The 23,951-nt window shown below is 54.0% G+C and overlaps 8 protein-coding genes and 4 pseudogenes across 8 annotated transcripts, besides 8 other annotated features; 7 read left to right on the forward strand and 5 right to left on the reverse strand.

The window, feature by feature from the left end:
* Positions 1–882, forward strand: Tc00.1047053510697.10 (mucin-associated surface protein (MASP), putative; the record flags this gene model as incomplete). Its single annotated transcript, XM_805858.1, has 1 exon — positions 1–882. A coding segment is annotated over one exon (882 nt), but the record flags the coding sequence as incomplete, so codon positions are not given.
* Positions 1–13,886: a sequence feature (areas not merged during assembly with more than two copies in the genome that could not be assigned to a particular haplotype).
* Positions 1,643–2,959, forward strand: Tc00.1047053510697.25 (annotated as a pseudogene).
* On the forward strand, positions 4,693–5,523 carry Tc00.1047053510697.40 (mucin-associated surface protein (MASP), putative; the record flags this gene model as incomplete). The annotated part of the gene is made up of 1 exon (XM_805859.1): positions 4,693–5,523. One exon carries the CDS (start codon positions 4,693–4,695, stop codon positions 5,521–5,523), a length of 831 nt encoding a protein of 276 aa, XP_810952.1.
* Positions 5,012–5,180: a sequence feature (GA-rich).
* Tc00.1047053510697.50 (trans-sialidase, putative) lies at positions 6,707–9,583 on the forward strand (the record flags this gene model as incomplete). The annotated part of the gene is made up of 1 exon (XM_805860.1): positions 6,707–9,583. One exon carries the CDS (start codon positions 6,707–6,709, stop codon positions 9,581–9,583), a length of 2,877 nt encoding a protein of 958 aa, XP_810953.1.
* Positions 11,308–11,979, forward strand: Tc00.1047053510697.55 (annotated as a pseudogene).
* Positions 12,468–13,634, forward strand: Tc00.1047053510697.60 (mucin-associated surface protein (MASP), putative; the record flags this gene model as incomplete). Its single annotated transcript, XM_805861.1, has 1 exon — positions 12,468–13,634. The coding sequence occupies one exon, from the start codon at positions 12,468–12,470 to the stop codon at positions 13,632–13,634; it is 1,167 nt and encodes a 388-aa protein (XP_810954.1).
* Positions 13,887–14,782: a sequence feature (heterozygous, Esmeraldo-like haplotype).
* Tc00.1047053510697.70 lies at positions 14,190–14,831 on the forward strand (annotated as a pseudogene).
* Positions 14,783–23,951: a sequence feature (areas not merged during assembly with more than two copies in the genome that could not be assigned to a particular haplotype).
* Positions 16,126–17,433, reverse strand: Tc00.1047053510697.80 (mucin-associated surface protein (MASP), putative; the record flags this gene model as incomplete). The annotated part of the gene is made up of 1 exon (XM_805862.1): positions 16,126–17,433. The coding sequence occupies one exon, from the start codon at positions 17,431–17,433 to the stop codon at positions 16,126–16,128; it is 1,308 nt and encodes a 435-aa protein (XP_810955.1).
* Positions 16,354–16,416: a microsatellite.
* Positions 18,452–18,814, reverse strand: Tc00.1047053510697.90 (uncharacterized protein; the record flags this gene model as incomplete). The annotated part of the gene is made up of 1 exon (XM_805863.1): positions 18,452–18,814. One exon carries the CDS (start codon positions 18,812–18,814, stop codon positions 18,452–18,454), a length of 363 nt encoding a protein of 120 aa, XP_810956.1.
* Tc00.1047053510697.105 lies at positions 18,972–20,447 on the reverse strand (annotated as a pseudogene).
* On the reverse strand, positions 21,009–21,632 carry Tc00.1047053510697.120 (uncharacterized protein; the record flags this gene model as incomplete). The annotated part of the gene is made up of 1 exon (XM_805864.1): positions 21,009–21,632. One exon carries the CDS (start codon positions 21,630–21,632, stop codon positions 21,009–21,011), a length of 624 nt encoding a protein of 207 aa, XP_810957.1.
* Positions 22,055–22,100: a microsatellite.
* Positions 22,486–22,638: a sequence feature (A-rich).
* Tc00.1047053510697.130 (mucin-associated surface protein (MASP), putative) lies at positions 22,871–23,686 on the reverse strand (the record flags this gene model as incomplete). The annotated part of the gene is made up of 1 exon (XM_805865.1): positions 22,871–23,686. The coding sequence occupies one exon, from the start codon at positions 23,684–23,686 to the stop codon at positions 22,871–22,873; it is 816 nt and encodes a 271-aa protein (XP_810958.1).
* Positions 23,213–23,373: a sequence feature (CT-rich).

Genomic DNA, 23,951 nt, shown 5'->3' on the forward strand with positions numbered 1-23,951 from the left:
ACAGCAGCACCAATGGAAGGATCACCGACAACGCCAGGACCACAAGCACCGAAGCCAAAATTACAACCACCACCAACACCAGCAATATTAAGACCAGAAGCAGGAGAGGAACGACCATCACCACCACAAGCATCAGGTGTCGGTGAAGCCGATGGCGGCCCCGTTGGGATTGAAGGTACCGGTCGAAATGTTAGTGGTGGTGGCAGTCTTGTTGGTGCTAGTGACGCTTCTCGTGTTACTGGTGAGGCCACTAAAGATCCTAAAGGAAGTGAAGGTCCCGTTTCCGGGCCGCCTTCCGGTGGTGCTTCTTCATCTCCTATCTCCAACGATGGAGACGCTTCACGGAAGAATGGCGGTGCACCATCCACTCAGGACACGACATCTTTAAAAAACAATGAGCAGTCAAGGCCAACAACATCTTCAGGGAACGCACCACTCAACAGGGAGACACCGGAGAGGTCAACACCCGATGCAAAACAGCACTCCTCTGAAACACAAGAAAATGAAACGAGTCGACTTCCTGATGGGGATGCAAATTACAGCGCCACGGGGCAGAGTGCCGTGGGAACGAAAGGCTCTTCCGGCGTATCGACTGCCGCCAGCAACGCACCAACAACACCTCAACCACAACTGCCAGCACCACCAGTACCAACAACAGCGAGAGTAACGGGAGCGCCGGCAGAAAAACCAACTGCAGAACGATCACCGCCACCGGCAGATTCAACAACAGAAGAAAACCTAACAGAAACAACTACAGCGAAAAGGAATGATACGACATCACCTGGTGACAGTGACGGCAGCACCGCGGTCTCCCACACCACCTCCCCTCTTTTGCTTCTTCTTGTTGTGTGTGCGGCTGCTGCTGCGGTGGTGGCCGCGTGAGAGTGAGGGAGAGAGAGCCGTGCACCGCCCGCACACACACTCGTCCTTCACTCTATGTGTGTGTGTGTGTCCCCTTGCATGGACTCTCGCCCTCACCTCACCCCACGAGGCACACACATAATGTGCCCATTGTATATATGCATGCACACCCATGCAGGTCCGTTGGTGCTCTCTTTTGCACCGCACGCACCGCTGCCGTCCTGCCTGGCTGCATGGGCGGAGCACCGTAACTGTTTCTGTTTTGTTTCCATTGCATTGAGTGGGCGACCTCTCTCTCTCTCCCTCTGTGTGTGTGTTTTGCTTTACGGGAGCAATGAGAGTGTGTGCGCTGGTCGTCCCACGCTTCGGCTTTTTGTTTTGAATCTCTGCTTCTGTTGTGGTTGGGTGCACCCATTTTACTTTTTTTGATTGGTGACTTGATTAAAGTGCGGATGGCTGAATATTTTCCCTTTTGTATTCTCCTGTTCTTTGTTTCTACCACGCAATTGGTCCTTGTTGCTTCAGCGAGCCACGAAATATTTGCCTAACACCCACATCAATGGCTTACTTGCTCTACACCCCACATTAGTTTGAGACGCTGCTGCTGCATGTGATGATGTTTATGGTGTGATTGCCGGCGGGTGCTTTGCTGTCACTTTGACGTACCCTCGATTTGTTGAATATGTGATGCGTGCCGACAGCACGAATTGGATCCGCGTTGTTGTGAGGGACGCACCCTTTTTGAGCGGTGAGTGCGCTGCAGCCATACGCCGTCATTGGGATGGATGGACGCCCATCCGCATCAACGTATCCACAAGGGACCTGGATGGTACCAGGAAGCATTGGATCTCAGAGCGGTACTACGCAATGAATTAATCGAATGACAATCGACACTGTGAAGGTGACGTTGTATCCTCTGCGCACGGGATCATTCTCGAGGATGAAGTTGTCCCTGCTGCTTTCAAACCGCATGCGGATCGTCTGCTCGTGCAGCCACTGGAGGGTCCTTTGATTGTGCCCCCATTTGCCACGGGCAGCGTTTGCAGTCGGTTCACCCACCCGCACATGGCCAGCCGCAGCACGGTGAGGCATGTTTCCGGTGCGTGGCAGAGCGCTGTCGGTGGTGGTGCACTCGACGACTGCCGTGGTGGCTGCGAGGGAGCACCACGACTGCGACGACATTGATGGCATGGAGCTGCAGGATGGCGATGGGGACGGGAGGACGCTGGAGTCGCACTGGTCGCAGCGCCACGCGAAGGATGAGTGGATGGCACCGATTGGTTGTGCCGGCTGCTGCACGGAGTTGACGCTGGCCGCACCGGCTGACCCGGGCTGCATGAGGGTGAAGTGGGAGATGGCGGAGCCGATGCGCTGGTGAAGGAATTCGTGCTGTGCGCTGCTGCAGAGGAAGTGCTTCGCACCGAACATGAGTGAATATCCCCAGATGTTCTGCGAAGCGGGCGTTCCTGCCAGACGCTGCGCGTTGGATCGGTATTCCAGTGGTTGGTGTGTAGACGAATTATTCATGAGGGGTCAGCAAAACGCCCGATGGACAGTTGCCCCATCACTGGTCCCGCACTGGATGTGAGAAATGCTGCCGCTGTTATTTGGAGGGGAGAATGTTTGTCTGCGGTGCCTGGGGACAAGGCCTCTTCGTGGTGTCTGGACACGCTTCCCACCAACACGATGGATGCGAGGGACACGGAAGAAACATACATCTCCGTGCTGTCATGCATGCGGCATTGCGGTGCCTCGGCATGCGGGTGCGTCTGAGAGTGACTGAAGAGGGTAACGCCCGCTGTGCCCCATGCACGGCTGAGGCGACGATTACGTGGGTTGCTCCGCGCTACGACGAGGGAAAAGCTATTTTCCGTGACCACGCGCAGGTGTGCACGATATCCGCCACCAGCGGCAGGATACTTCCAGTGGTTCCGTGGGGTGGCGATGTGAGAGGGTGTGGAGCAGGACGGTTTCACTGGCATCTACTGAACAAGCTTTGCCACGGGCATCCGTCCCCGATCCAGAAAGCATTGGGACCGGCCGTGGCACACCACCGAAGTATGTGGACACGGCTGCTCCCCAGAAGCATCCGTCGCCAGAGGAGAGGGAAGTCGCCTCAGGTGCCACGACGGCAACGGTGTGCTCTTGCCCAGCGACACCGCGGGTGCGCCGCAGGAGGCGGAGAAGGAAAGCGATCTTCCGGACATCGACGACGTGGCCGCCGATGGTGTGGCGTCTGTTTTGGGACAATCATTAGGAGATGAGGCTGCCAGCGACAAGGCCGGTGGCGGTGCCACAGCCACGGGACCCAAGAGCCCTGATGCCGCTGATACCGCGCAGGGCGCCGTGGAGCCTCCGCCGAGGGAGGATGATGCGGTGGGGTGCGGGGGTTGGTAGGCAGACATGAAGAACGCCCCGCCTCCGATCCACGGCAATAACAGTGCGGCTGCTGCTTGTCCCTTTCCGTTGCTTCTTCTGCTTGTCGCTGCCGCCGCGGTGGCAACACTCAGCAGTGGGTGCAAGAGAGAAAGGCCTATATCAACTGGCATGTTCCTATCAGTATATACATACGCTCTGCTTGTCCGTATACTTTGTACCAAGGACATGCTGTATGCACTCTCCCTCTTTTGTGTTGTTCGCTAATGTGTCGGCACCACGCATGTATTATGGGTTGGGATAAGAAATTGTTTGACTTCTTCTGGAGGATACTGTGCTGTGTTTGTGTGTGTGTACGAGGGATCTGTGTGGTTTTGATTTCCCTATTTTTATTTAGCTGCTTTGGCATTGTGTAATGATACTTCCCTTCTCCATTATGTGTGTTCTGAAGTGTTGCTAGGGCACCGGGAGTGGATGCCTGTGGACGCACGCCGTGCATTATGCGCTACATTGGTGGGAGGGGAAACTGACATAACTGGCGGGATTCAGTAAGGCGCATTTTTGCCCACAGACCCTGCAGCCGCAGCAGTCCGAGTGGCGCTTTGCATATGGACGTGTGGATTGTTTCTCTCTTGCGAGGCCTTTTCTACTGCGTGTCATTTTCCGCTCGGTTACCGTGCCCGTGGCAGCAGCGGCGGCATCAAAAGGGCTGTGTGCGTGGAGAGTCCTTGATTGAGTGCCTGTCTTACTTCTCTGTTCTGTTGATTGATTGTACCGTGTGCCGGCCAAACGGTTGACATGACGTTCTTCTGACGGCGGGGTCCACGTGACATGATGTTGCGTCGCGTGCTTTGTTGCGGGTGTGTGATTTCAGCAACGGCTTTTGGGCGGTTGACTGTTGGGTCGTTGAGAGCGGCATGGCGACGGGTGAGGATGGACCCGATTGTGTGCCGTGGCTGTTCGTGCGGGGGAGCCGCGGGAAGGAGGAAGGCGGCGGAGCGATGGACTCACGAGGAGTGCGGTAGCGTGCAGCCATGAAGATTGGCGACAGGGAACTCACTGCCGCTGTGAGTTGCCGTGTGTGGTGTTTGTTTCTGTTATTATTACTTGCGTTGTTGGGTGTGGCCGCTGTGGGGGAATACTGTTTTTTGTTTCTTTTTCACGCCTTTTTGGGATTCTTTTCCGCACCGGCATCACTGTGTTCTTGCCGTACTGTTGCGCCCTCTTTCCCTTCCATTTTGGGGGAGCTGCGGGTGGGTTTTACATGCCGTGGAGTTGTGTGTCGTGCTGTCCGGTGTTTCATTGTTGCCTGCTCTTCCTGCGTGCACGCGTCCCCCATGCTCATGGCAACAACCCTCATGCAAACGCTACTCCTCCTTTTCCATGCTGCTGATGTGCGTGTGTTCTTCTCATCCTCCTCTCTTTGTCCCTCCCTAGACTGTGTGTGCAGCCGTGATGATGATGACTGGCCGTGTGCTGCTGGTGTGTGCCCTCTGCGTGCTGTGGTGCGGTGCCGGCGGTGATGGACGAGCTGAAGCAACTCTTCCAGCTCCTCCAGTTCCTCCGGTTACTCCGCCCGAAGATAACACTCAAAAAGAAGAAAATACCGTCGGTGCCGCTGCAGAAGTTGGCCAAAGCGGTCAAAAGTCAGCGCTAGAAGAAAAATCACCAAAGGCGTCAGGATCACCGGAAGTGCAAGCGAGCCAGTCACCGGCACCAAAATCCCGAGGAGAAGCATTAGAAAAGGCAGGCGCAGGAACGGACAACAAGGATCAAGAAACCGAAGGTGAAAAGAAAAAAGATGACGAGGAAGAGGAAGTGACAAAGAAAGAAAAGGCTGAGCAAGAAAGTGAGGAACTAGAAGAAGAACGTCGAGGAGAAAGGGACGAAGAGGAAGAAAAAAGCAACGATAAGAAGGAAGGAGAGGAGAAAAAGAAGGAAAAAGCTGTTACCGGCACCGCAGAGGGGACCTCAGCAGCCGGTCAAAAGCAGCCAAGTTTATCTTCTGGTGCGGCGGGAGCATCGAATATAACAAATACCAACAGAACACAAACAACTGGAGACGGTGATTCAACAGCCGATGCCGCAGGGACACGAGAGGGAAAACAAAATGAAAATAAAGAAGCCAATCCGAAAGAAAGACCAGTCGAAGCCACAGCCACGAAAAATACAACGGCGACGACTGGCGACAGTGACGGCAGCACCGCGGTCTCCCACACCACCTTCCCTCTTTTGCTTTTTGTTGTTGTTGTTGCTTGTGCGGCTGCTGCGGTGGTGGCCGCGTGAGAGTGAGGGAGAGAGAGCCGTGCACCGCCCGCACACACACTCGTCCTTCTCTCTGTGTGTGTGTGTCCCCTTGCATGGACTCTCGCCCTCACCTCACCCCACGAAGCACACACAATAATGTGCCCATTGTATATATGCATGCACACCCATGCAGGCCGTTGGTGCTCTCTTTTGCACGACACGCACCGCTGCCGTCCTGCCTGGCTGCATGGGCGGAGCACCGTAACTGTTTCTGTTTTTATTGCCTTGAGTGGGCGACCTCTCTCTCTCCCTGTGTGTGTGTGTTTTGCTTTACGGGAGCAATGAGAGTGTGTGTGCGCTGGTCGTCCCACGCTTCGGCTTTTTGTTTTGTTTTTCTTTTTGATTTTGTGGTTGAGTGCACCCATTCCGCGGGCTGCGTGTGTGTGTGATGATATGAGTAATTTGCGTGTGTGCTATCTGCCTCTCTCTGCCGTTGCTTTCTTCAGACTCTCTTGTGGCGCACAGCTGCTCCGCAAGTATAGGCGCTGCCAAACACAAACACACACACAAATGCACATGCCATTCCTCACACAATTTGGCTGTGGTGGCTCTTGCGGGGATGGAGGGTGTGAGCTCGCCGTGCGTCCCCTGGAATTGCTGCGGTTATGGTGTTGGCGTGCACCAGTTGACTGATATGATGCGGCATTAAGGGTGCCTTGGGCGAGTGAGCATGGATTGTTGCCCGGCAGCTGCACGTGCCGACGTTTTTCTCTCGCTGTTCATGCACCCACGAAGGATTCTCCGGCTGTGCGGGGCGATGTGCGATGGATGGTGCGGGGAGAGACAACAGTAAAACGACTGGCGGCAGTACATGTGTGGGCGTTGCTCTGTGTGCGTTCTGGCGCGTGGCGGAAGCACAAGGTACCCGCTGTGGCTTTTACTGCTGGTGGCATTCGCTGTGTGTTCCCGGTGCACTGTTCTTTCTTCTCATTCCGTGTGTCTGTGTGCGTGAGTTGTTGTTGTTGGGAGTGACTGCGGTGGGGATGATAGTGCCACTCACCGTGGATGGATGGCGGTGTTCACTGTTTCACTCCTTTTTCCTCTTCTCTCTCTTTTCCACACGAAGAAGGAAAGGAAGTAAGGCTAAACGCTAATCGCTACTGTGGAATTCGAAGGCTCTGAAGGGACCAACAGCACACACACCGCCCGCACACATATTTAAATGCTCTCACGTGTTGCTGCAGGTGTCATGGCACCCCGTGCACACAACCGTCGCCGCGTGACCGGATCCGGCGGAAGGAGGAGGGAAGGAAGAGAGAGTGAGCCGCAGAGGCCCAACATGTCGCGGCGTGTGTTTGCTTCCGCGCTGCTGCTGCTTCTCCTCGTCGTGATGATGTGCGACACTGGTGGTGTTGAAGCTGATGTACGGGCGCCAGGCCCAGGATCTTCACCGGAAAATCATTTTGTTTGGAGGGATGTGGAAGAAAGAACAGTGAGTTCGCTCCGTGTTCCCAGTCTTCTTGAGGTGGATGGTAAGGTGTTTGCCGTTGCCGAGGCGCAGTGCACGGGAAAAAATGATGCTGGTGAAGGCAGTTTTACTGGGATTGCCTCGGGGCTCCTAACGTTGGATAAGAAGCAAACAAAGGAGGAGTTGGATGCGAGTAAAGTGAAGACACAAGTACTGGAGGAATGTCCATCCGATAAAGAGGAATGCGCCTCCCAACCAGAGGGCCATGCTGTTTCCCAAAGCGAAACGAAAGTACGTGTGAGCCGGCCAACAACAGTTGTGAAGGAAAATGATATTTACATGCTTGTTGGGAAATACAGTCCTACAGCTGTTGTTGTTCCTCCGATGAATGATGCCGAGGACTGCGGACTTTTGCTGGTGAAAGGAAAGGTTGGTGGTGGGAGCAGTGACAGTATTATTTGGGGAGATACCTCTGGCGTCCCGTGCATTTCTACTGTTGAAAAAGAAAAAGTAGCTTTCACACGACTGATTGGCGGCGGTGGATTGGGTGTTAAGATGCATGATGATACGCTTGTGTTCCCAGTGCAAGCCGTGACGAAGGAGGGTGGGAAGGCCGTTTCGCTGATCATGTACTCCTTGGATGCTGCAAATTGGAAGCTGTCAAACGGGATTTCTGACGGTGGCTGCAGTGATCCCTCCGTCGTGGGGTGGAAGGAGGACAAAAAACTCATGATGATGACTGCGTGTGTTGATGGCCGCCGCAGGGTGTACGAGTCCGGTGACAAGGGGGATTCGTGGACGGAGGCACTCGGGACACTCTCGCGCGTGTGGGGCAACAAACAGGGCGAAGAGGTGAAGGCCGTTAGAAGCGGGTTCATCACGGCGACGATTGAAGGTGATGAAAATAAGAGAAATGTGATGCTCGTTACTCTGCCGGTGTATTCTAAGAATACTGAGAGCGAAGAAAAGGAAAATGTGAAAAAGGGAAAACTCCATCTTTGGCTGACGGACAATACGCACATTGTTGATATTGGGCCGGTATCCGATGATGACGCTGCCGCCAGCTCCCTCTTGTACAAAAGTGCTGGAAGTGGTGACAATGAGCAGAAGGAAGAGAAGTTGATTGTATTGTACGAGAAGAAGAAGGGCGCTGAGGGCAAACCATCACCCGGCATGGTCTCTGTGCCTCTGACTGAGCAGCTGCAGCGGGTGAAGGATGTGCTGGCGACGTGGAAGAAAGTGGACGACCTTGTCTCCGAGCTGTGCCCCTCTGAGGAGGATGGCTCACCTGACGATGCCTGCAGCCCTACTGTTAAGATCACGGATGGGCTGGTTGGCTTTTTGTCGGACAACTTCTCTGATGGCACATGGAAAGACGAGTACCTCGGGGTGAACGCCACAGTGAAGGGGAATGATGATGAGGGTAAGAAGGCAACAAAGACTTCCAATGGTGTGAAGTTCCATGGAGCGTGGGCGGAGTGGCCCGTTGGCAAGCAAGGGGAGAATCAGCTGTACCACTTTGCGAACTACAACTTCACTCTTGTGGCGACGGTGTCCATCGAAAAGGTGCCGACGACGGAGGGTCTTATTTCTTTGATGGGTGTGCAGATGAATGACAGCGGGAAGACTGTACTTCTGGGATTGTCGTACAACAAGGAAAAGAAGTGGAAGGTGCTGTGTAGTGGCGAAAACCCTGAGGATCAAAGCCGCACTTTGGCGACGGAGACAAAACACCACGTCGTAATTTTGCTACGGAACGGTACCCAAGGCTCCGCGTACGTCGATGGTCAGCGTGTGGGTGGGGGTGAAGCGTGTGCATTGGAGAATACGGATTCAAAAGAGATCTCCCACTTCTACATTGGAGGGGATGGAGAAAAGGCAGACAACAAAGAAGGCGTGTCTGTGACTGTTACGAACGTCCTGCTGTACAACCGCCCGTTGAATGACGATGAGATTACTGCGCTTAACACAAAACTTTCTATTCCAAAAGCAAGAGGTGCAAAAACAGTGGATGGGGATACTCCACCAGTGGTAAGTAAACAAGCTACGCTGGAAACCGAAACTCCGTCTAGTCATGTCGGGCAACAGCAGACTGAACAGGGCTCGTTGAGGACAAGTGAAAATGCGGGGAGTGGCGGTTTATCCACATCAGCGGCATCTCCTGCTAGGAATTCCCCAGCAGCCAAAGAGTCCGAAGACCAGTCAGCGTTGGGAGCATCTCCCGAAGGATATTCGAATGTGGATGTTGATTCTTCGTCCGAGGGAGGTCAAACGGTGGATGCCGAAGCTGTAGACATGGTGCAGGGAGATGAAACGCAACAACTGTCAGCGGGCACTCCCGCCACAGCAGATACAAATGCCCCTACCGCTGAAACCATGGCGCACGATGGAACCGCAGTGACACCTGAGGTGGGAGGGCACTATGGTGAGAATGCGGCGATGGTGGGAGGGACGGATGGTCAGAAAGGGGAGGACATCCATGCACGGGACGGCGAAGTAAAGGCTGCGGCACTCAACAGCAGTCTCGGAAATTTGTCGCAGGGGAATAACAGCGATGCCGGCACTGTGCGTGGGAGCGGACTGCTGCCGCTGCTTCTTCTGTTTGGGTTGTGGGTGTTTGCGGCTCTGTGAGGAGTGACTGGCTGCCGCGTGGGACACTTGCGACCTCCCCTGCAGCGACACACACGGTAATTAATTTATCTTCTTTAATAACATTTTTTTACTGTTCCCTCCGTTTGCTTTGCTGTGCGTTTTATATCCCCATTCCCTTTTTTTTTGCTTTTGGGGCAATCACTGTGGACGTGTTTTCTTTTCTACTCTTCCCTCTTTAATTGTTTGTTGCTGCACTCTTCCTGCGAGGGGTGCCGTGTGTTCCCGCCCAACTGCTCCACTCGCACACCCACCGACACGCTCATGACGACGGCCCTGTGCGCCTCGCCTGCTGCACGCATGAGGAGGGGCCGCGACGAACGGCGCGCTGAGGGAGCCGTGACGTGTGGGCGTGCGACGAGGGCCTGTGGGGCGGAGCACACATTTCTTCCCTCTTGTTTTGTTTCTTTGCGGCCAGGGCTGGCAGACACCCGCAGCGCCACACACACAGCCACACCCTGCCGCCGTGTTTTTCTTTAAGGATTTGTTTTGCTTTGCGTGTTTATTTCATGCGGTGGCGCACCCTTCGGTGTCGGCCTCGTGAGCATTTCTCTCCCCTCCGATGATTTCTTTTTCTTTTGCTGCGCTCACTCTCCCGATGGAGTGACGCGACTGCCGTCATGTCTGCGTGCTTCTCTCAGTCCCCACACACACGAGTGACTGTGCTCTGCGGGCCGCACTCACGCGCCGATGGGAGGGCTGAGGGGAGCAGCAACACGCAGATGACCGCATGAAATATAAACGATGTGCGGACACATGGAGGGTCGGACGGTCGAAGCACACGCAACCATCTTTTTAATTTTCTTTTGCGGGCAAAATACATACAGACAGTTTGATGTGGCCACACGGCAGCCAGACGATTTTTTTCTTATTTTAAATTTGTGTGGAGCAGTAATGGAGGATTTCTTTTTCATTTATAATTATTTTGTGTGGTGGGGTTTACATAAGACGGGGGGGACGTTTTTTGTTTTCAATAAATATTGTGTGAATTGCCGCTGCTTGGGCTGCAGTGCAGTCATGAGTTTGAGCGGTCTTCTTGTTGTTGTTTCCGTTATGCGTCCCCGCTGTACATTTTTGTGCGTCCCTCCACATACTCTGCTCCCTCTTTTCCACGTCTTTGCTTTGTGTTGCTGCAGGCACACACAACCACACACACACAAGATGCACATTGCGGTGGATTTGAATGCACCTTTTGCAGTGCATGCTGGCAGTTGCGTGTGGCGGCTGTTGTCTTCTTCCGTGGCCATGAGGAGGAGGGAGAGAGGGAGCGCACCCCGAGTCTATTTTCCTGCGGGTGTGATGCACCGCGTGTGACTGCGCTGAGTTGGGCTCCGTGTCCCATTGAGGGCGGGATGGCAGGAAATTTTGTGCCGCGTGATGGATGGATGAGGGTTCGCTTGCTCCGTGTGCGTTGTGTGGTGGCCGCGGGTTTTGCCATTCCCCTGGGGCTGCGGGAATGAGCTGGGGGAGATGGTGGTGGATGTCTTCTCCTCCTGCATGGTGGGTGGCTGCTGGCGTTGTGTGCCTTCCTTGCGTGAATGCCGTCTCGTGGTGTGTGAACTGTGCGGCTGGGCCTGCTGCCCTCTCCTCATGTTGTCTGCGCTCTCTCGCTGTATCCGCTGTGCTCCGTCCCTCTCCCTCTCGTTCCATTCTTTTCCTTTCCGTCTCACCGATCAGCTGACTGACACCAGCGACTCCACTACGGGCGATGATGACTGCGATGACGACGGTGCGGCGCCGTGTTGGTCCTTGCGCTCTTGTGCTGCTGCTGCTCGTCCGTGTGCGTGACGGCGACAGGAGACGATAATAATGATAACAGCCGTCCTCCCAGCCCTGAGCTAGGGAAACCGGATCCTACAAAAACATGCCTGGTGCACTACAGCCATATGGTGGGGAGACCGGTGTGCCACGGACAGAGAGTGGGAGAGACAGCGAGGAGGGTTTGAGAAGTCCAGGACCTTCTTTGCCAAAGGAAGCAGGCACAGCCATCACTGGACAGACACCAGCTCCGACAGAGTCACTGAGTTCGGCTAGCGATAATCCAGAGCCAGCAGGTTTGGCAACTCAGTCTCCACACACACACAAGGTGCGACCGGTATGTCAGATGCACGAAATAAAAAGGCGCAGTAAAATACACGAGGCGATGAGAATCATAAGGCACCGACATTAAATCGGAGGATCATAAGGCACCAACCACGACCATGACCACTGCGCCGGAGAAAACAAGTACTACTACGTCTACAGAGGCGCCAACCACGACGACGACCCACGCAACGTTACCTCCTATCGGAATCGACGGCAGCCTCAGCAGCTCTGCGTGGGTGTGTGCCCCGCTGCTGCTCGCCGTATCCGCGCTGGTGTACACCACTGTGAACTAAAGAGGTGTATGCGGGCTGTGCGTGCCAGCACTCAGTCACGGGGATTTGTGAGCTTATACTGTGGTCCGATGTATAAAGTAAGAGTAATTATGGTGGTTGTGTTTTACTTTGTTTGCTGCCCTCATGTGTGCTCCGCGTTGTTCGTTACTTTCGTTTCGTTGAACGCATCCCACACTCGTATGCATTCGCAGCCGAGCCGTACGTGGACGCACATTTGAGGATAGGTGCATGCACACTGGAGTCTTGGGTTTGTCATCGTTTTTAAATTATTTGCTTGTTTCTTAAACTTTTGTTCTGCAGGACATTATGCGAGTTTTGCAATCGTGCTGATTCTATGTGTCTTTTGTGGTGTGTTCTTTGCTTCTGCTGTTGCTGCCATTTGTTACTGTGCGGTGACTGTGAGTGTGATTTGTCATTTCTTTTTCCTTTCACTCTGCGTTGACGTGTTGTTAGTTTGTGCTGAAGGCTACACGCAACTGACAGGAGTGATGGCGATGATGATGACTGGCCGTGTGCTGCTGGTGTGTGCCCTCTGCGTGCTGTGGTGCGGTGCGGCTTTTGGACACGCGATGGAGGATTACTGCGGTGAGGGTGGAGGGAACGGTTTGAGGCACACGAGTAATGGTGGAGATGACGGCGTGTCTCTAAAGGCGGACTGCGGGTTGTTATCGACTCGAATGGCATTAATAAAGGCGGTTGAGGCTGCGGAAGCTGGAGAAGAATCGAGTGGTGATCCAGACCAGTCTCAGGATACCGGGGAATCATTACCTCATAATAAATTGAACGATAATACGAGGGGCACTGCAGAGCCTGGTTTAGGAGGTGGCGGTGTCGCAGGTCAAACAGCAGAAGCAGCAGTAACGCTGGAGCCCGGAGGTTCAGATACAGGAGGACAGCAGGTGAGGCAGCCTAAAGTGGTGGAAGCAAATGGAAAAGAAGGAGAGACTGCCAACGATACAAAGAGCGGAAGCGCATCTAATTCCGAAGAACTAAAAACTGTTGAATCCTCTTCTTCTTCTGGCAGCCCTGGCCCTGAGGAAGGTGAAGAACTCCCCTCGAAAAAAACCTCCAAGAGTGATGAATCCTCAGACGGCACGCCGACACAAGAAGAAGATGCAAGAAATCATCGAATTACATCTCACAGTCGTGAAGCGGGGGCGGAGGAACACGAAGTAAAAAAAGAAAACACAATTCATGAGGCACCAACAGAGACACGTGGAACTCCCGCCAACGACACGGAAATACAAACGGCAACACCACCGCCACTACCAGCAACAATGAATGGACATTCCAGCACTGAGGATTTACGGCCCATACAACTGCTACAACGCGTCCAAGACGACCATGCAGAATCAGGGCCACCATCACCCACGGCAAACGGTGATGCCGCCAATAACGAAGCTGACAATAGCACTGAAGACGGCATCCCGAGCAATGATCCAGTAGCCGATGGCGCAGGGACACGAAAAGAAAAACAAAATGAAAATAAAGATGCCAATCCGAAAGAAACACCAGTGACGGCCACAGCCATAAAAACTACGACGGCGACGACTGGCGACAGCGACGGCAGCACCGCGGTCTCCCACACCACCTCCCCTCTTTTGCTTCCTCTTCTTGTTGCGTGTGCGGCTGCGTCTGCGGTGGTGGCCGCGTGAGAGTGGGGGAGAGAGAGCCGTGCACCGCCCGCACACACACTCGTCCTTCTCTCTCTGTGTGTGTCCCCTTGCATGGACTCTCGCCCTCACCTCACCCCACGAGGCACACACAATAATGTGCCCATTGTATATATGCATGCACACCCATGCAGGCCCGTTGGTGCTCTCTTTTGCACGACACGCACCGCTGCCGTCCTGCCTGGCTGCATGGGCGGAGCACCGTAACTGTTTCTGTTTTGTTTTTATTGCATTGAGTGGGCGACCTCTCTCTCTCTCCCTCTGTGTGTGTGTTTTGCTTTACGGGAGTAATGAGAGTGTGTGTGCGCTGGTCGTCCCACGCTTCGGCTTTTTGTTTTGTTTTTCATTTTTTTGTGGTTGAGTGCACCCATTCCGCGGCTGCGTGTGTGTGTGATGATATGAGTAATCTCCTTGTGTGCTATCTGCCTCTCTCTGCCGTTGCTTTCTCTTGCCGCTCTTTTGCCGTGCAGCTGCTCTGCAACTGTAAGCACTGAAAAATACACGGCACACTAAAATACACACAAGCACACATACGCCATGTCGCTCACGCTTTGGAGCGGTGTGAACACCGAGAACGCACGCACGCACAAGCTTCTGGCTGCTGCGGCCCTCGCCAACGTTGCGGTGACGCTGAAGGCGTGCGAGTACGGCCGCGAGAACGAGACGGCGGAGTACTGCCGCAACTGCAGCCCGTGCGGCCGCTACCCCGTGCTGCAGGCGGAGGAGGGCTGTGTGTTCGAGTCCAACGCCATCCTGCGCCACATCGCGCGCCTTGGCCGGAGCGGCGGCTTCCTGTACGGCCGCACGCCGCTGGAGGGCAGCCAGGTGGACATGTGGCTCGACTTTGCGGCAACGGAGCTGGACGCTGCCTCCGCACAGTTCGTGCACCACGCCTTCCGTGGCGAGCCGCTGCCCGCCAACGCGATGGAACGCATGCACGAGGTGCTGCGTGCGCTGGAGGCGTGGCTGGAGACGCGCACATTCCTCGTGGGCGAGCGCATGACGGTTGCGGACGTGGCGGTTGCGTTTGCGCTGTAATGGCACTACCGTCTGAGTGGTATGGAGGGAGAGGCACTGACGAAGAAGTACCGGAACGCTTACCGCCTGTACAACACGGTGATGCAGCAGCCGAAGACGGTGGAGGTGCTGCCGCCGAGCCGTTTGTGCTGGACGCGTTGAAGCGCGAGTACAGCAACACGCGAGAGCATTTAAATATGTGTGTGGGCGGTGTGTGTGTTGTTGGTCCTTTCAGAGCCTTCGAATTTCACAGTGGCGTTTAGCGCTTGTTTGCTTTCTTCGTAAGAGAGTGGCAGAAATGAAGAAAAACAGGCCAATAAAAGAAGTAAAAGAATAAGCACCGCCACCTACAGTGAGTGGCACCACCATCCCCGCCGCAGTCACTCCCAACAACAACAACTCACGCACACAGACACACGGAACGAGAAGGAAGAACAGTGCACCGATAACACACAGCGACTGCCACCAATAGCAGCAGGAGTCACGGCGGGTGCGTTTTTCGCCACGCGTCAGCACACACCGAGCAACGCCCACACCCAGCAAAGCAACCGGCAGAATGCAAAAGGGAACAAGACCGTCCTTTTCAAAGCCCACGCGCTGTCGCCAGTTGTTTTACTGTTCACCCTTCCAGCGCATCCGCCAGCGCACATCACCCCACACAGGCGAAGAATCCCTGACCAAAGTATACACAGCATAGAAGATACACATCGGCACGTGCAGCAGCTGGACGAGAAGCAATCCACACTTGTCCCAGGCACCCTAAGCCACACCGCCCAATCGACTGCACGCCTGCAACGTGTCAAAAAGTAAATCGCAGGCTCCCGTCCTCCCTCCTCGCAAGGGACGTCGCAGCCAGAATCTTCCGCATGCATTCTCAGCAATCACGCCGCTCTACAGAGTATGCATAATGGCGTGTGTGTGTTCATGTGTGTTTTTCAATAGATATACTTGCAGAGCAGCTGTGCGCCACAAGAGAGTCTGAAGAAAGCAACGGCAGAGAGAGGCAGATAAGCACACACGCAAATTACTCATATCATCACACACACACGCAGCCCGCGGAATGGGTGCACTCAACCACAAAATCAAAAAGGAAAACAAAACAAAAAGCCGAAGCGTGGGACGACCAGCACACACACTCTCATTACTCCCGTAAAGCAAAACACACACACAGAGGGAGAGAGAGAGAGGTCGCCCACTCAATGCAATAAAAACAAAACAGAAACAGTTACGGTGCTCCGCCCATGCAGCCAGGCAGGACGGCAGCGGTGCGTGTCGTGCAAAAGAGAGCACCAACGGCCTGCATGGGTGTGCATGCATATATACAATGGGCACATTATGTGGGTGCCTCGTGGGGTGAGGTGAGGGCGAGAGTCCATGCAAGGGGACACACACACACAGAGAGAGAAGGACGAGTGTGTGTGCGGGCGGTGCACGGCTCTCTCTCCCTCACTCTCTCTCACGCGGCCACCACAGCAGCAGCAGCCGCACACGCAAAAACAAGAAGCAAAAGAGGGGAGGTGGTGTGGGAGACCGCGGTGCTGCCGTCACTGTCGCCAGGTGTTGCCGTATCATTCGTTTGAGCTGTTGTTGTTGCTGCTAGGCCTTCTCCTGTTGTTGAATCTGCCGGTGGCGGTGATTGTTCTGCAGTTGGTTTTTCTGCCGGCGCTCCCGTTACTGTCGATACTGTTGGTACTGGTGGTGCTGGCAGTTGTGGTAGAGGTGTTGTTGGTGCGTTGCTGGCGGTAGTCGATACGCCGGAAGAGCCTTTCGTCCCCACGGCACTCTGCCCCGCGGCGCTGTAATTTGCATCCCCATCAGGAAGTCGACTCGTTTCATTTTCTTGTGTTTCAGAGGAGTGCTGTTTTGCATCGGGTGTTGACCTCTCCGGTGTCTCCCTGTTGAGTGGTGCGTTCCCTGAAGATGTTGTTGGCCTTGACTGCTCATTGTTTTTTAAAGATGTCGTGTCCTGAGTGGATGGTGCACCGCCATTCTTCCGTGAAGCGTCTCCATCGTTGGAGATAGGAGATGAAGAAGCACCACCGGAAGGCGGCCCGGAAACGGGACCTTCACTTCCTTTAGGATCTTTAGTGGCCTCACCAGTAACACGAGAAGCGTCACTAGCACCAACAAGACTGCCACCACCACTAACATTTCGACCGGTACCTTCAATCCCAACGGGGCCGCCATCGGCTTCACCGACACCTGATGCTTGTGGTGGTGATGGTCGTTCCTCTCCTGCTTCTGGTCTTAATATTGCTGGTGTTGGTGGTGGTTGTAATTTTGGCTTCGGTGCTTGTGGTCCTGGCGTTGTCGGTGATCCTTCCATTGGTGCTGCTGTTAAATTTCTTTCTCCTTCACGGGCTTGAGGTGCCTCCTTTTTTATTATTAAAACTCCGGGTGTCTCTACTCCATACATTTCTTGTGCATTTTCTTGTCGTTGTTGTTGTCCTTCAATTGGTACCGTTACATCTTCCACAACTTGATCTCCTGCTTCGTTATCTTCTTCAGAAGATTGTTTTGCAAGTGCAGGTACTTTTTCAACGCGTTTCTGCAGTGGACTTGTACCTTCTTTTAACGCTACACTTGAGTCAGGACTGCTTGGTAATAATACTGCATGTTGAGCACCTTCCGGCAAAGATTCACCACGAACACCTCTGCCATCGCCATCGACAACATCACCGGCAGCCGACACCAAAACTGCAGCACCGCACCACAGCACGCAGAGGGCACACACCAGCAGCACACGGCCAGTCATCATCGCCATCACCCCTGTCACTTGCGTGCAGCCTTCAGCACAAACTAACAACACGTCAACAGAGAGTGAAAGCAAAAGGGAAAAGGAAAGAAAAGTCACACAGTAATACGCACCGTAAACAACGGCAGCAGCCCTGCAGAGGAACGCACACCGACCTGCACACCAGAAGTAAAAAAGCGATACCAAAACAAAAAGAGTAGTTGGGTGTCCAACAGGAGTCTCCTCCTCCAAAAAAAAATACACTTCGGCAGAATCATCATTTCGTACGCCATGCAGCTCGGCAGGCCTGTGTTTTTGTATAAATATTGCCTGCATGATAAAAAAAATATTACTGTTCCGTGAGCCCACACAGCATTCTTCACATTTCATTGCGGCATCCGGCCTGCTCCTCCACTCCTCCCTTCGTGCAGTCCGTGGGACGCACAGCAATGAGGCCGGCACCGCGTGTGGGCGAAAAAAAAGAAAACAATTCGCTCATGACGGTGTGCAGCAACCGACCATTAAATAAAGAAACATCAAGGATACTTATCATTTCAGGAAAACAACAAAACAAACAGTAAAATGTAAAAAGGAAGCGCGCGGAAAACGCGGCACATATTCTCCGTTAGAAGTCGCAAATCCACACTCCGTGTCTCAGAAAACTGTCACAACTCCACATGGACCCAAAAGCAGAAGCAGCAGTGGTTTCTCCACACACAAGATGATAATTTCGCTGCTTTCCACCGTCGGCAAGAACAAGTCACCTTCGAACAAGATTTCTCCGCTCGCTTAGATCCTCTTTTTTAAAGAAGATGTGATCTGTGTGGCGCTGCTGCACGCACCGCTGTTTGTCGGCTCCTTGGCGGCAAGGGCGGGTGCCCGAGGACCATGGATGCTGTCCCATCGCTGTACGCATCGCTGGTGTTGGGCGTCGTGAGGTCAGGATTCATATATTCCTCCATTCCTCCGGAATTATTCGTGCCATCGTAATCCGAGCAGCTCCTCGCTGCAAAATCGCCAAATATCGCATTGAAAGCCTCCTCTTCCGTTACATATTGACCATCCGGCTTCTTACCAGTACGACACGCAGTCCGGCTGCTCTCGCCGACTGGGCGCCGGTGCGCACGGGAATCTTTGCTTCCACACGCGCCATACAACCATCATCATCGTTTTCCGCGTACACGTGCGAGCAGCAGTAGTAGTAGTAGTAGTGTGGCTGTAGTCGGTGAGCAGATCTGCGCACAGAGCGAAGAATAGAAAGGCAAAAGGGAAATACAAAGAGGTGCAGCCAAAAGACACACACATCGTCCGGGCGTCGCCGTTGCGTGCGCGGTAATGATGCGACCTCCCGCAGCAGGCACAACTCGCACACTGCACACACCGCAAAACTGGATCCACACAAGAAACACATACATAACGACAGAACAGCCACCAAAAACTAGAAGGAGGAGAGAACCACAACCATCTCCCACTAGTTGCACAACAAACGGACCTCCAATTTTTACGCGAGACAGTTTCTGCAAGCTTGCCATCGTTCCGCTGCACGCTCTCAGCGCCCACAGTGGGAATCAGCACATCGTACAGGTGAAAAACGAAACTTCTCTCACTCCCGTCTGGAAAAAAAAAATTACCGTGACGACAACAACAACGGTGCAAGGGTGTCGCATAGGATGATACGATGGCGCTGTTGGCGTCCAGATAAATGACGCGTACCCTCGGAAATACGTGTGGAAGATAATGCACGTACGACTGCAGAGTTGCGTCCGCAGATAAACGGCATTCGGAGCCAAGTCTGCCTCTCGGTGGCAAAGATGGGTCAAGAATGTCGTCGGAGGGGCACCACGGCAGACGGCAGGGTAGAGCAACGTACCGCACACAGGACACAAATATTTGTTTGTCTCATCCCTGGAAAAGTACAACCAACTTGGCCAAGGTTATCTCGCTCTCTGGCGATGGCACATTCAAAAGGAAAACTCACAGTATTGAGGGGAATCAAAAAAGCCCCAACGTGCGTGCTGCGACTCCACAAGAATGTGGACGGTCTGCATTTGTCCATGCAAGTCACAGCCGATAGGCGCATCATAGGGGATACTGCTTGAGTGCACCAAACGACGGTTATTTGCCTCATGCCACATCACAGGCAGGCCGTCCCTCATCAATCCCTGCAGGATTCGCCTACACTCCTCCAAGGAGTACTGGGGGCATCCGTTGGGCCGCACGCGGATTGCACCATCTTCCACAAAGAGTCTATTCACTAAAAGGCCGCGGTTAAACAGCCCGTCCACAAAAATCCTCAAATGACCGCCACCCACCGCGTGCTGAGGTGGAAAACGCACGCGATGAATACGTCTCCGGTAGGTTTCATCGTGAATACACAACCGCTATTCCCTCCGTCACGGCGTCGTCATCAACACAGCAGCAACGCGCCAGTGCCGGCTCTGTTGGGTACAATGGGAGAGAAACTACCACTCTCCGAGCCATGATGTCATCAAGAGAGTCAGACGGCTGCTCTGCCATGGCGATAACGTGCCCCATCAGGCGCAGCAGAATATCAGAGTCCAGCAGATTGGAAGGCTCGGCTGTCACCCCGCCAATGAGAGAAATGCGCGTCACCGCGCGATGCTCCGCTGGCAGTCCCGCCTCCATATTATGTTCCCTCAGTAACGGACTCTGCGTCAGCACCGTCGCCACACTGGTAGGTCTGAATTTTTATCCCGCAAGGCACGCGTTGCTGCCACCGCATGCTCCTCCCCTGTTTGCTCACCACACATCGTCATGCGGCAGCAGCAAGTGAGGCAAACTTCGGTTTGCTTCGCCTGAAATTCCCCCGGCATCTGCTCGATCCACCGCATTGGAAAACCGGAGATGTGCAGCGGCGGAGCATTTGATCGTTTCAGCAAACAAATTGGAGAAAAAGGGCTCAAACACACCCACAAGAGACTCCCAGCAAGAAAAAGGGAAACACGGCGTGACTGACACGACTCAAAGTCATGTTTCTAAAACAATGCGTGGATGACTCCGTCGACGCCACACACGCACCACATGCCATCAACTCCTCCACGGCAATAATCCCGCAGCGTGCGGAGAGGACGTTTCACGAGCGCATTATTGGCGGAGCCAAACAACTGTACCGTCAGCAGAGAGCAGCGAGCAGCGGGGGAAAGTGAAGGTGGTGGGACTGTTGGGGAGGGTCTATGCGCAGTGTCCCTCACAAATGCGAGGCGGGTGAAGTGAAACACACTCGCCTGAACGTCACCGGCCACCAAGATGCATTGCTCCCCGCTGTTAATATTGATGAGCTCGAGGCTGGGGCAGCTACTCGCAATGCGTGAAAGCGTCTTCCTGCACTGATGCTGCGATTCACATTAGACGGGCAACTTCAGAACAGTCGATCCCCAGCAGTAAAATGCAGCTGGCAGTGACGCTGTGGATTATCGATTCCCCCGGCAACGGAGGGCGGAGAAGACAACTGGTTTCCCCAGCTGCGCGGCATCCATCCATTCACTCTGTGCGCTCGGAGTGCCCCGCAGCTGCCTTGAGAGATGCAGCGGACAGACCCCCCTTATTTTCGCCTCGATCCGTCGACGAAGACTTCGACGGAGGTGTCAGCGCACACCGAAGTCTCCCTCGTGCCCACCAAACAAAAGACACACCCGTTGAGCATCGTCACGTGCATCAACGGCCACGCAAATAAATACCCACCGCAACGCAAAGTGTTTCTTATTGGGCACAAAAAGAAAACTGGAGGCAGCGGCCTGGACAACGCACAACAAATCACACGCCCGGCAACGCTGAGATACATGCGAAAGGGCCAACGCGGGATCAGCAGCACAAACACTCGAGAGCTGCTGCGTGAACTCCACGGTAAATGGATCAGCCTCAACGCATGGGGCACTAATTACGGCGGGTGACAGCGCGAAAGCCAACAGTTCCGCAAGACCGGGAATTGTGGGGACGGCAGCCAAACCCTCCCGGGATTCGTGTAAAAAGACACGCAAGTAATCCGCCCCTCGGTGCAAACCGTCACCATCCTCATCGCTCTCTTTGCCGCCATTCGTATTGTCACACTCAGAGCCGGTGAGGGAAGGTGCTGCCATGATGATTTTGACATCACACTGAATGAAACAAAACAAAGCCTCAAAGGGCTCCGAGTGCAGGCATCCTGTCAGGCAGCGACACGCCGCACTTCTTAGCAATGTACGAAGCAAAGGCAACGAAACAGCTTTCATCCGCCATCGTAATCGCGTCCAGCAGGTTCGCCCTCTTGTTCCTCGGCGCCTCGGTCTCCGCAGCACCAACAGCCGCTGCCGTAGACCACGCTGCTGCCGCACTCACTCCCACGGAGGGAAAAGGAGGAGAGTGTGGATGTGTGCCGAAAGCACAGCAACTGTCATCATCAGAGGAGGCCATCGTGGCACCGTCCGTCACGCGTCAGCACACACCAAGCAACGCAAGCATCCGGCAGAGCAAAAACATTCTTGCAGAACACTGTGCAAATACATATGCGTGTGGGTGTCTGTTGGAGAAGCCTAAAAAAATAGGAGCACAGGGAGGCACATCAGCACGGCAAGAGGCACAGCCGGAGAGCAGCGGTACATGCGGTACGGACCCAACCTCAACAACTACGCACGGTGGCGGCACACAATCATCCAAAAAAGCAAAAAAAAAGAAAAAAAACAAGAAAAAGAAAAAAAAAACACGGCGGCAGGGTGTGGCTGTGTGTGTGTGGCGCTGCGGGTGTCTGCCCGCCCTGGCCGCAAAGAAAACAAAACAAGAGGGAAGAAATGTGTGCGCCGCCCCACAGGCCCTCGTCGCACGCCCACACGTCACGGCTCCCTCAGCGCGCCGTTCGTCGCGGCCCCTCCTCATGCGTGCAGCAGGCGAGGCGCACAGGGCCGTCGTCATGAGCGTGTCGGTGGGTGTGCGAGTGGAGCAGTTGGGCGGAAAACACACGGCACCCCTCGCAGGAAGAGTGCAGCAACAAACAATTAAAGAGGGAAGAGTAGAAAAGAAAAACACGTCCATAGTGATTGCCCCCAAAAGCAAAAAAAGAAGGTATGGGGGAGTGAAGGAAATGAGATAAAAAACAATAAAAAGTAATAACAAAAACAAAACGAAAGAAAAAAATCACACAACCAGAAAAAACAAGAAAAAACATTTAAAATATTTTAAAGCAAACAGCAAAGAAAAATTAAAAACAATTAAAACAATCATAAGAGGACAAAAACAGAAACAGTTACGGTGCTCCGCCCATGCAGCCAGGCAGGACGGCAGCGGTGCGTGTCGTGCAAAAGGGAGCACCAACGGGCCTGCATGGGTGTGCATGCATATATACAATGGGCACATTATTGTGTGCCTCGTGGGGTGAGGTGAGGGCGAGAGTCCATGCAAGGGGACACACACACAGAGAGAGTGAGAAGGACGAGTGTGTGTGCGGGCGGTGCACGGCTCTCTCTCACACTCACTCTCACGCGGCCACCACCGCAGCAGCAGCCGCACACGCAACAACAAGAAGAAGCAAAAGAGGAAAGGTGGTGTGGGAGACCGCGGTGCTGCCGTCACTGTCGCCAGTCGTCGCCGTTGTGTTTTTCATGGCTGTGGCCGTCACTGGTGTTTCTTTCGGATTGGCATCTTTATTTTCATTTTGTTTTCCCTCTGCTGTCCCTGCACCATCAGCTGCTGAATCACCGTCTCCAGTTGTTGGTGTGCTGTTGGGATTTGTTATATTCGATGCTCCCTCCGCAGCAGAAGATAAACTTGGCTGCTCTTGACCGCCTGCTAAGGTCCTCTCTGTGGTGCCGGTATCAGTTTCTTCTTTCTTTGTCTCCCCGTTTTCTTTCGCACCATCCTCTTCTTCCCCTTCCTCTTCCTCTTCTTCCCCTTCCTCTTCTTCCTCTTCTTCCTCTTCTTCGTCTTCCTCCCCATCCTTAGCTTCTTCATTCTTTTGTTCCTTCTTTTCTTCTTGTTTTTGATCCGTGCTCTCCGTCGTTGTATTTGTCGGATCTGATGCTTCTCCTCCGGGTTTTGGTGCCGGTGACGGGCCCGGTGCCGCTTCCGGTGATCCTGACCCCGTTGGTGATGTTTCTTGAGGCTCTGCCTTTTGACCACTTTGGTCACCTTTTCCAGCGCGAACGCTGGTCGCATTGTCGTTTTTAGTGCCCTTTTCGGACGGATTACCCGAAAAACCTTGAGGTGTTTCAGCTCGTACACCACCGCCGGCACCGCACCACAGCACGCAGAGGGCACACACCAGCAGCACACGGCCAGTCATCGTCATCATCATCACGGCTGCACACACAGTCTAGGGAGGGACAAAGAGAGGAGGAGGAGAAGAACACACACACATCAGCAGCATGGAAAAGGAGGAGCAGCGTTTGCATGAGGGTTGCTGTCATGAGCATGGGGGACGCGTGCACGCAGGAAGAACAGGCAACAATGAAACACCGGACAGCACGGCACACAGCTCCACGGCATGTAAAACCACCCGCAGCTGCCCCCAAAATGGGAAGGGAAAGAGGGCGCAACAGTACGGGCAGAACACAGTGATG

This window comes from Trypanosoma cruzi, genomic scaffold (genome assembly GCF_000209065.1).
Source record: "Trypanosoma cruzi strain CL Brener 1047053516815 genomic scaffold, whole genome shotgun sequence".
Lineage (NCBI taxonomy): Eukaryota > Euglenozoa > Kinetoplastea > Trypanosomatida > Trypanosomatidae > Trypanosoma > Trypanosoma cruzi.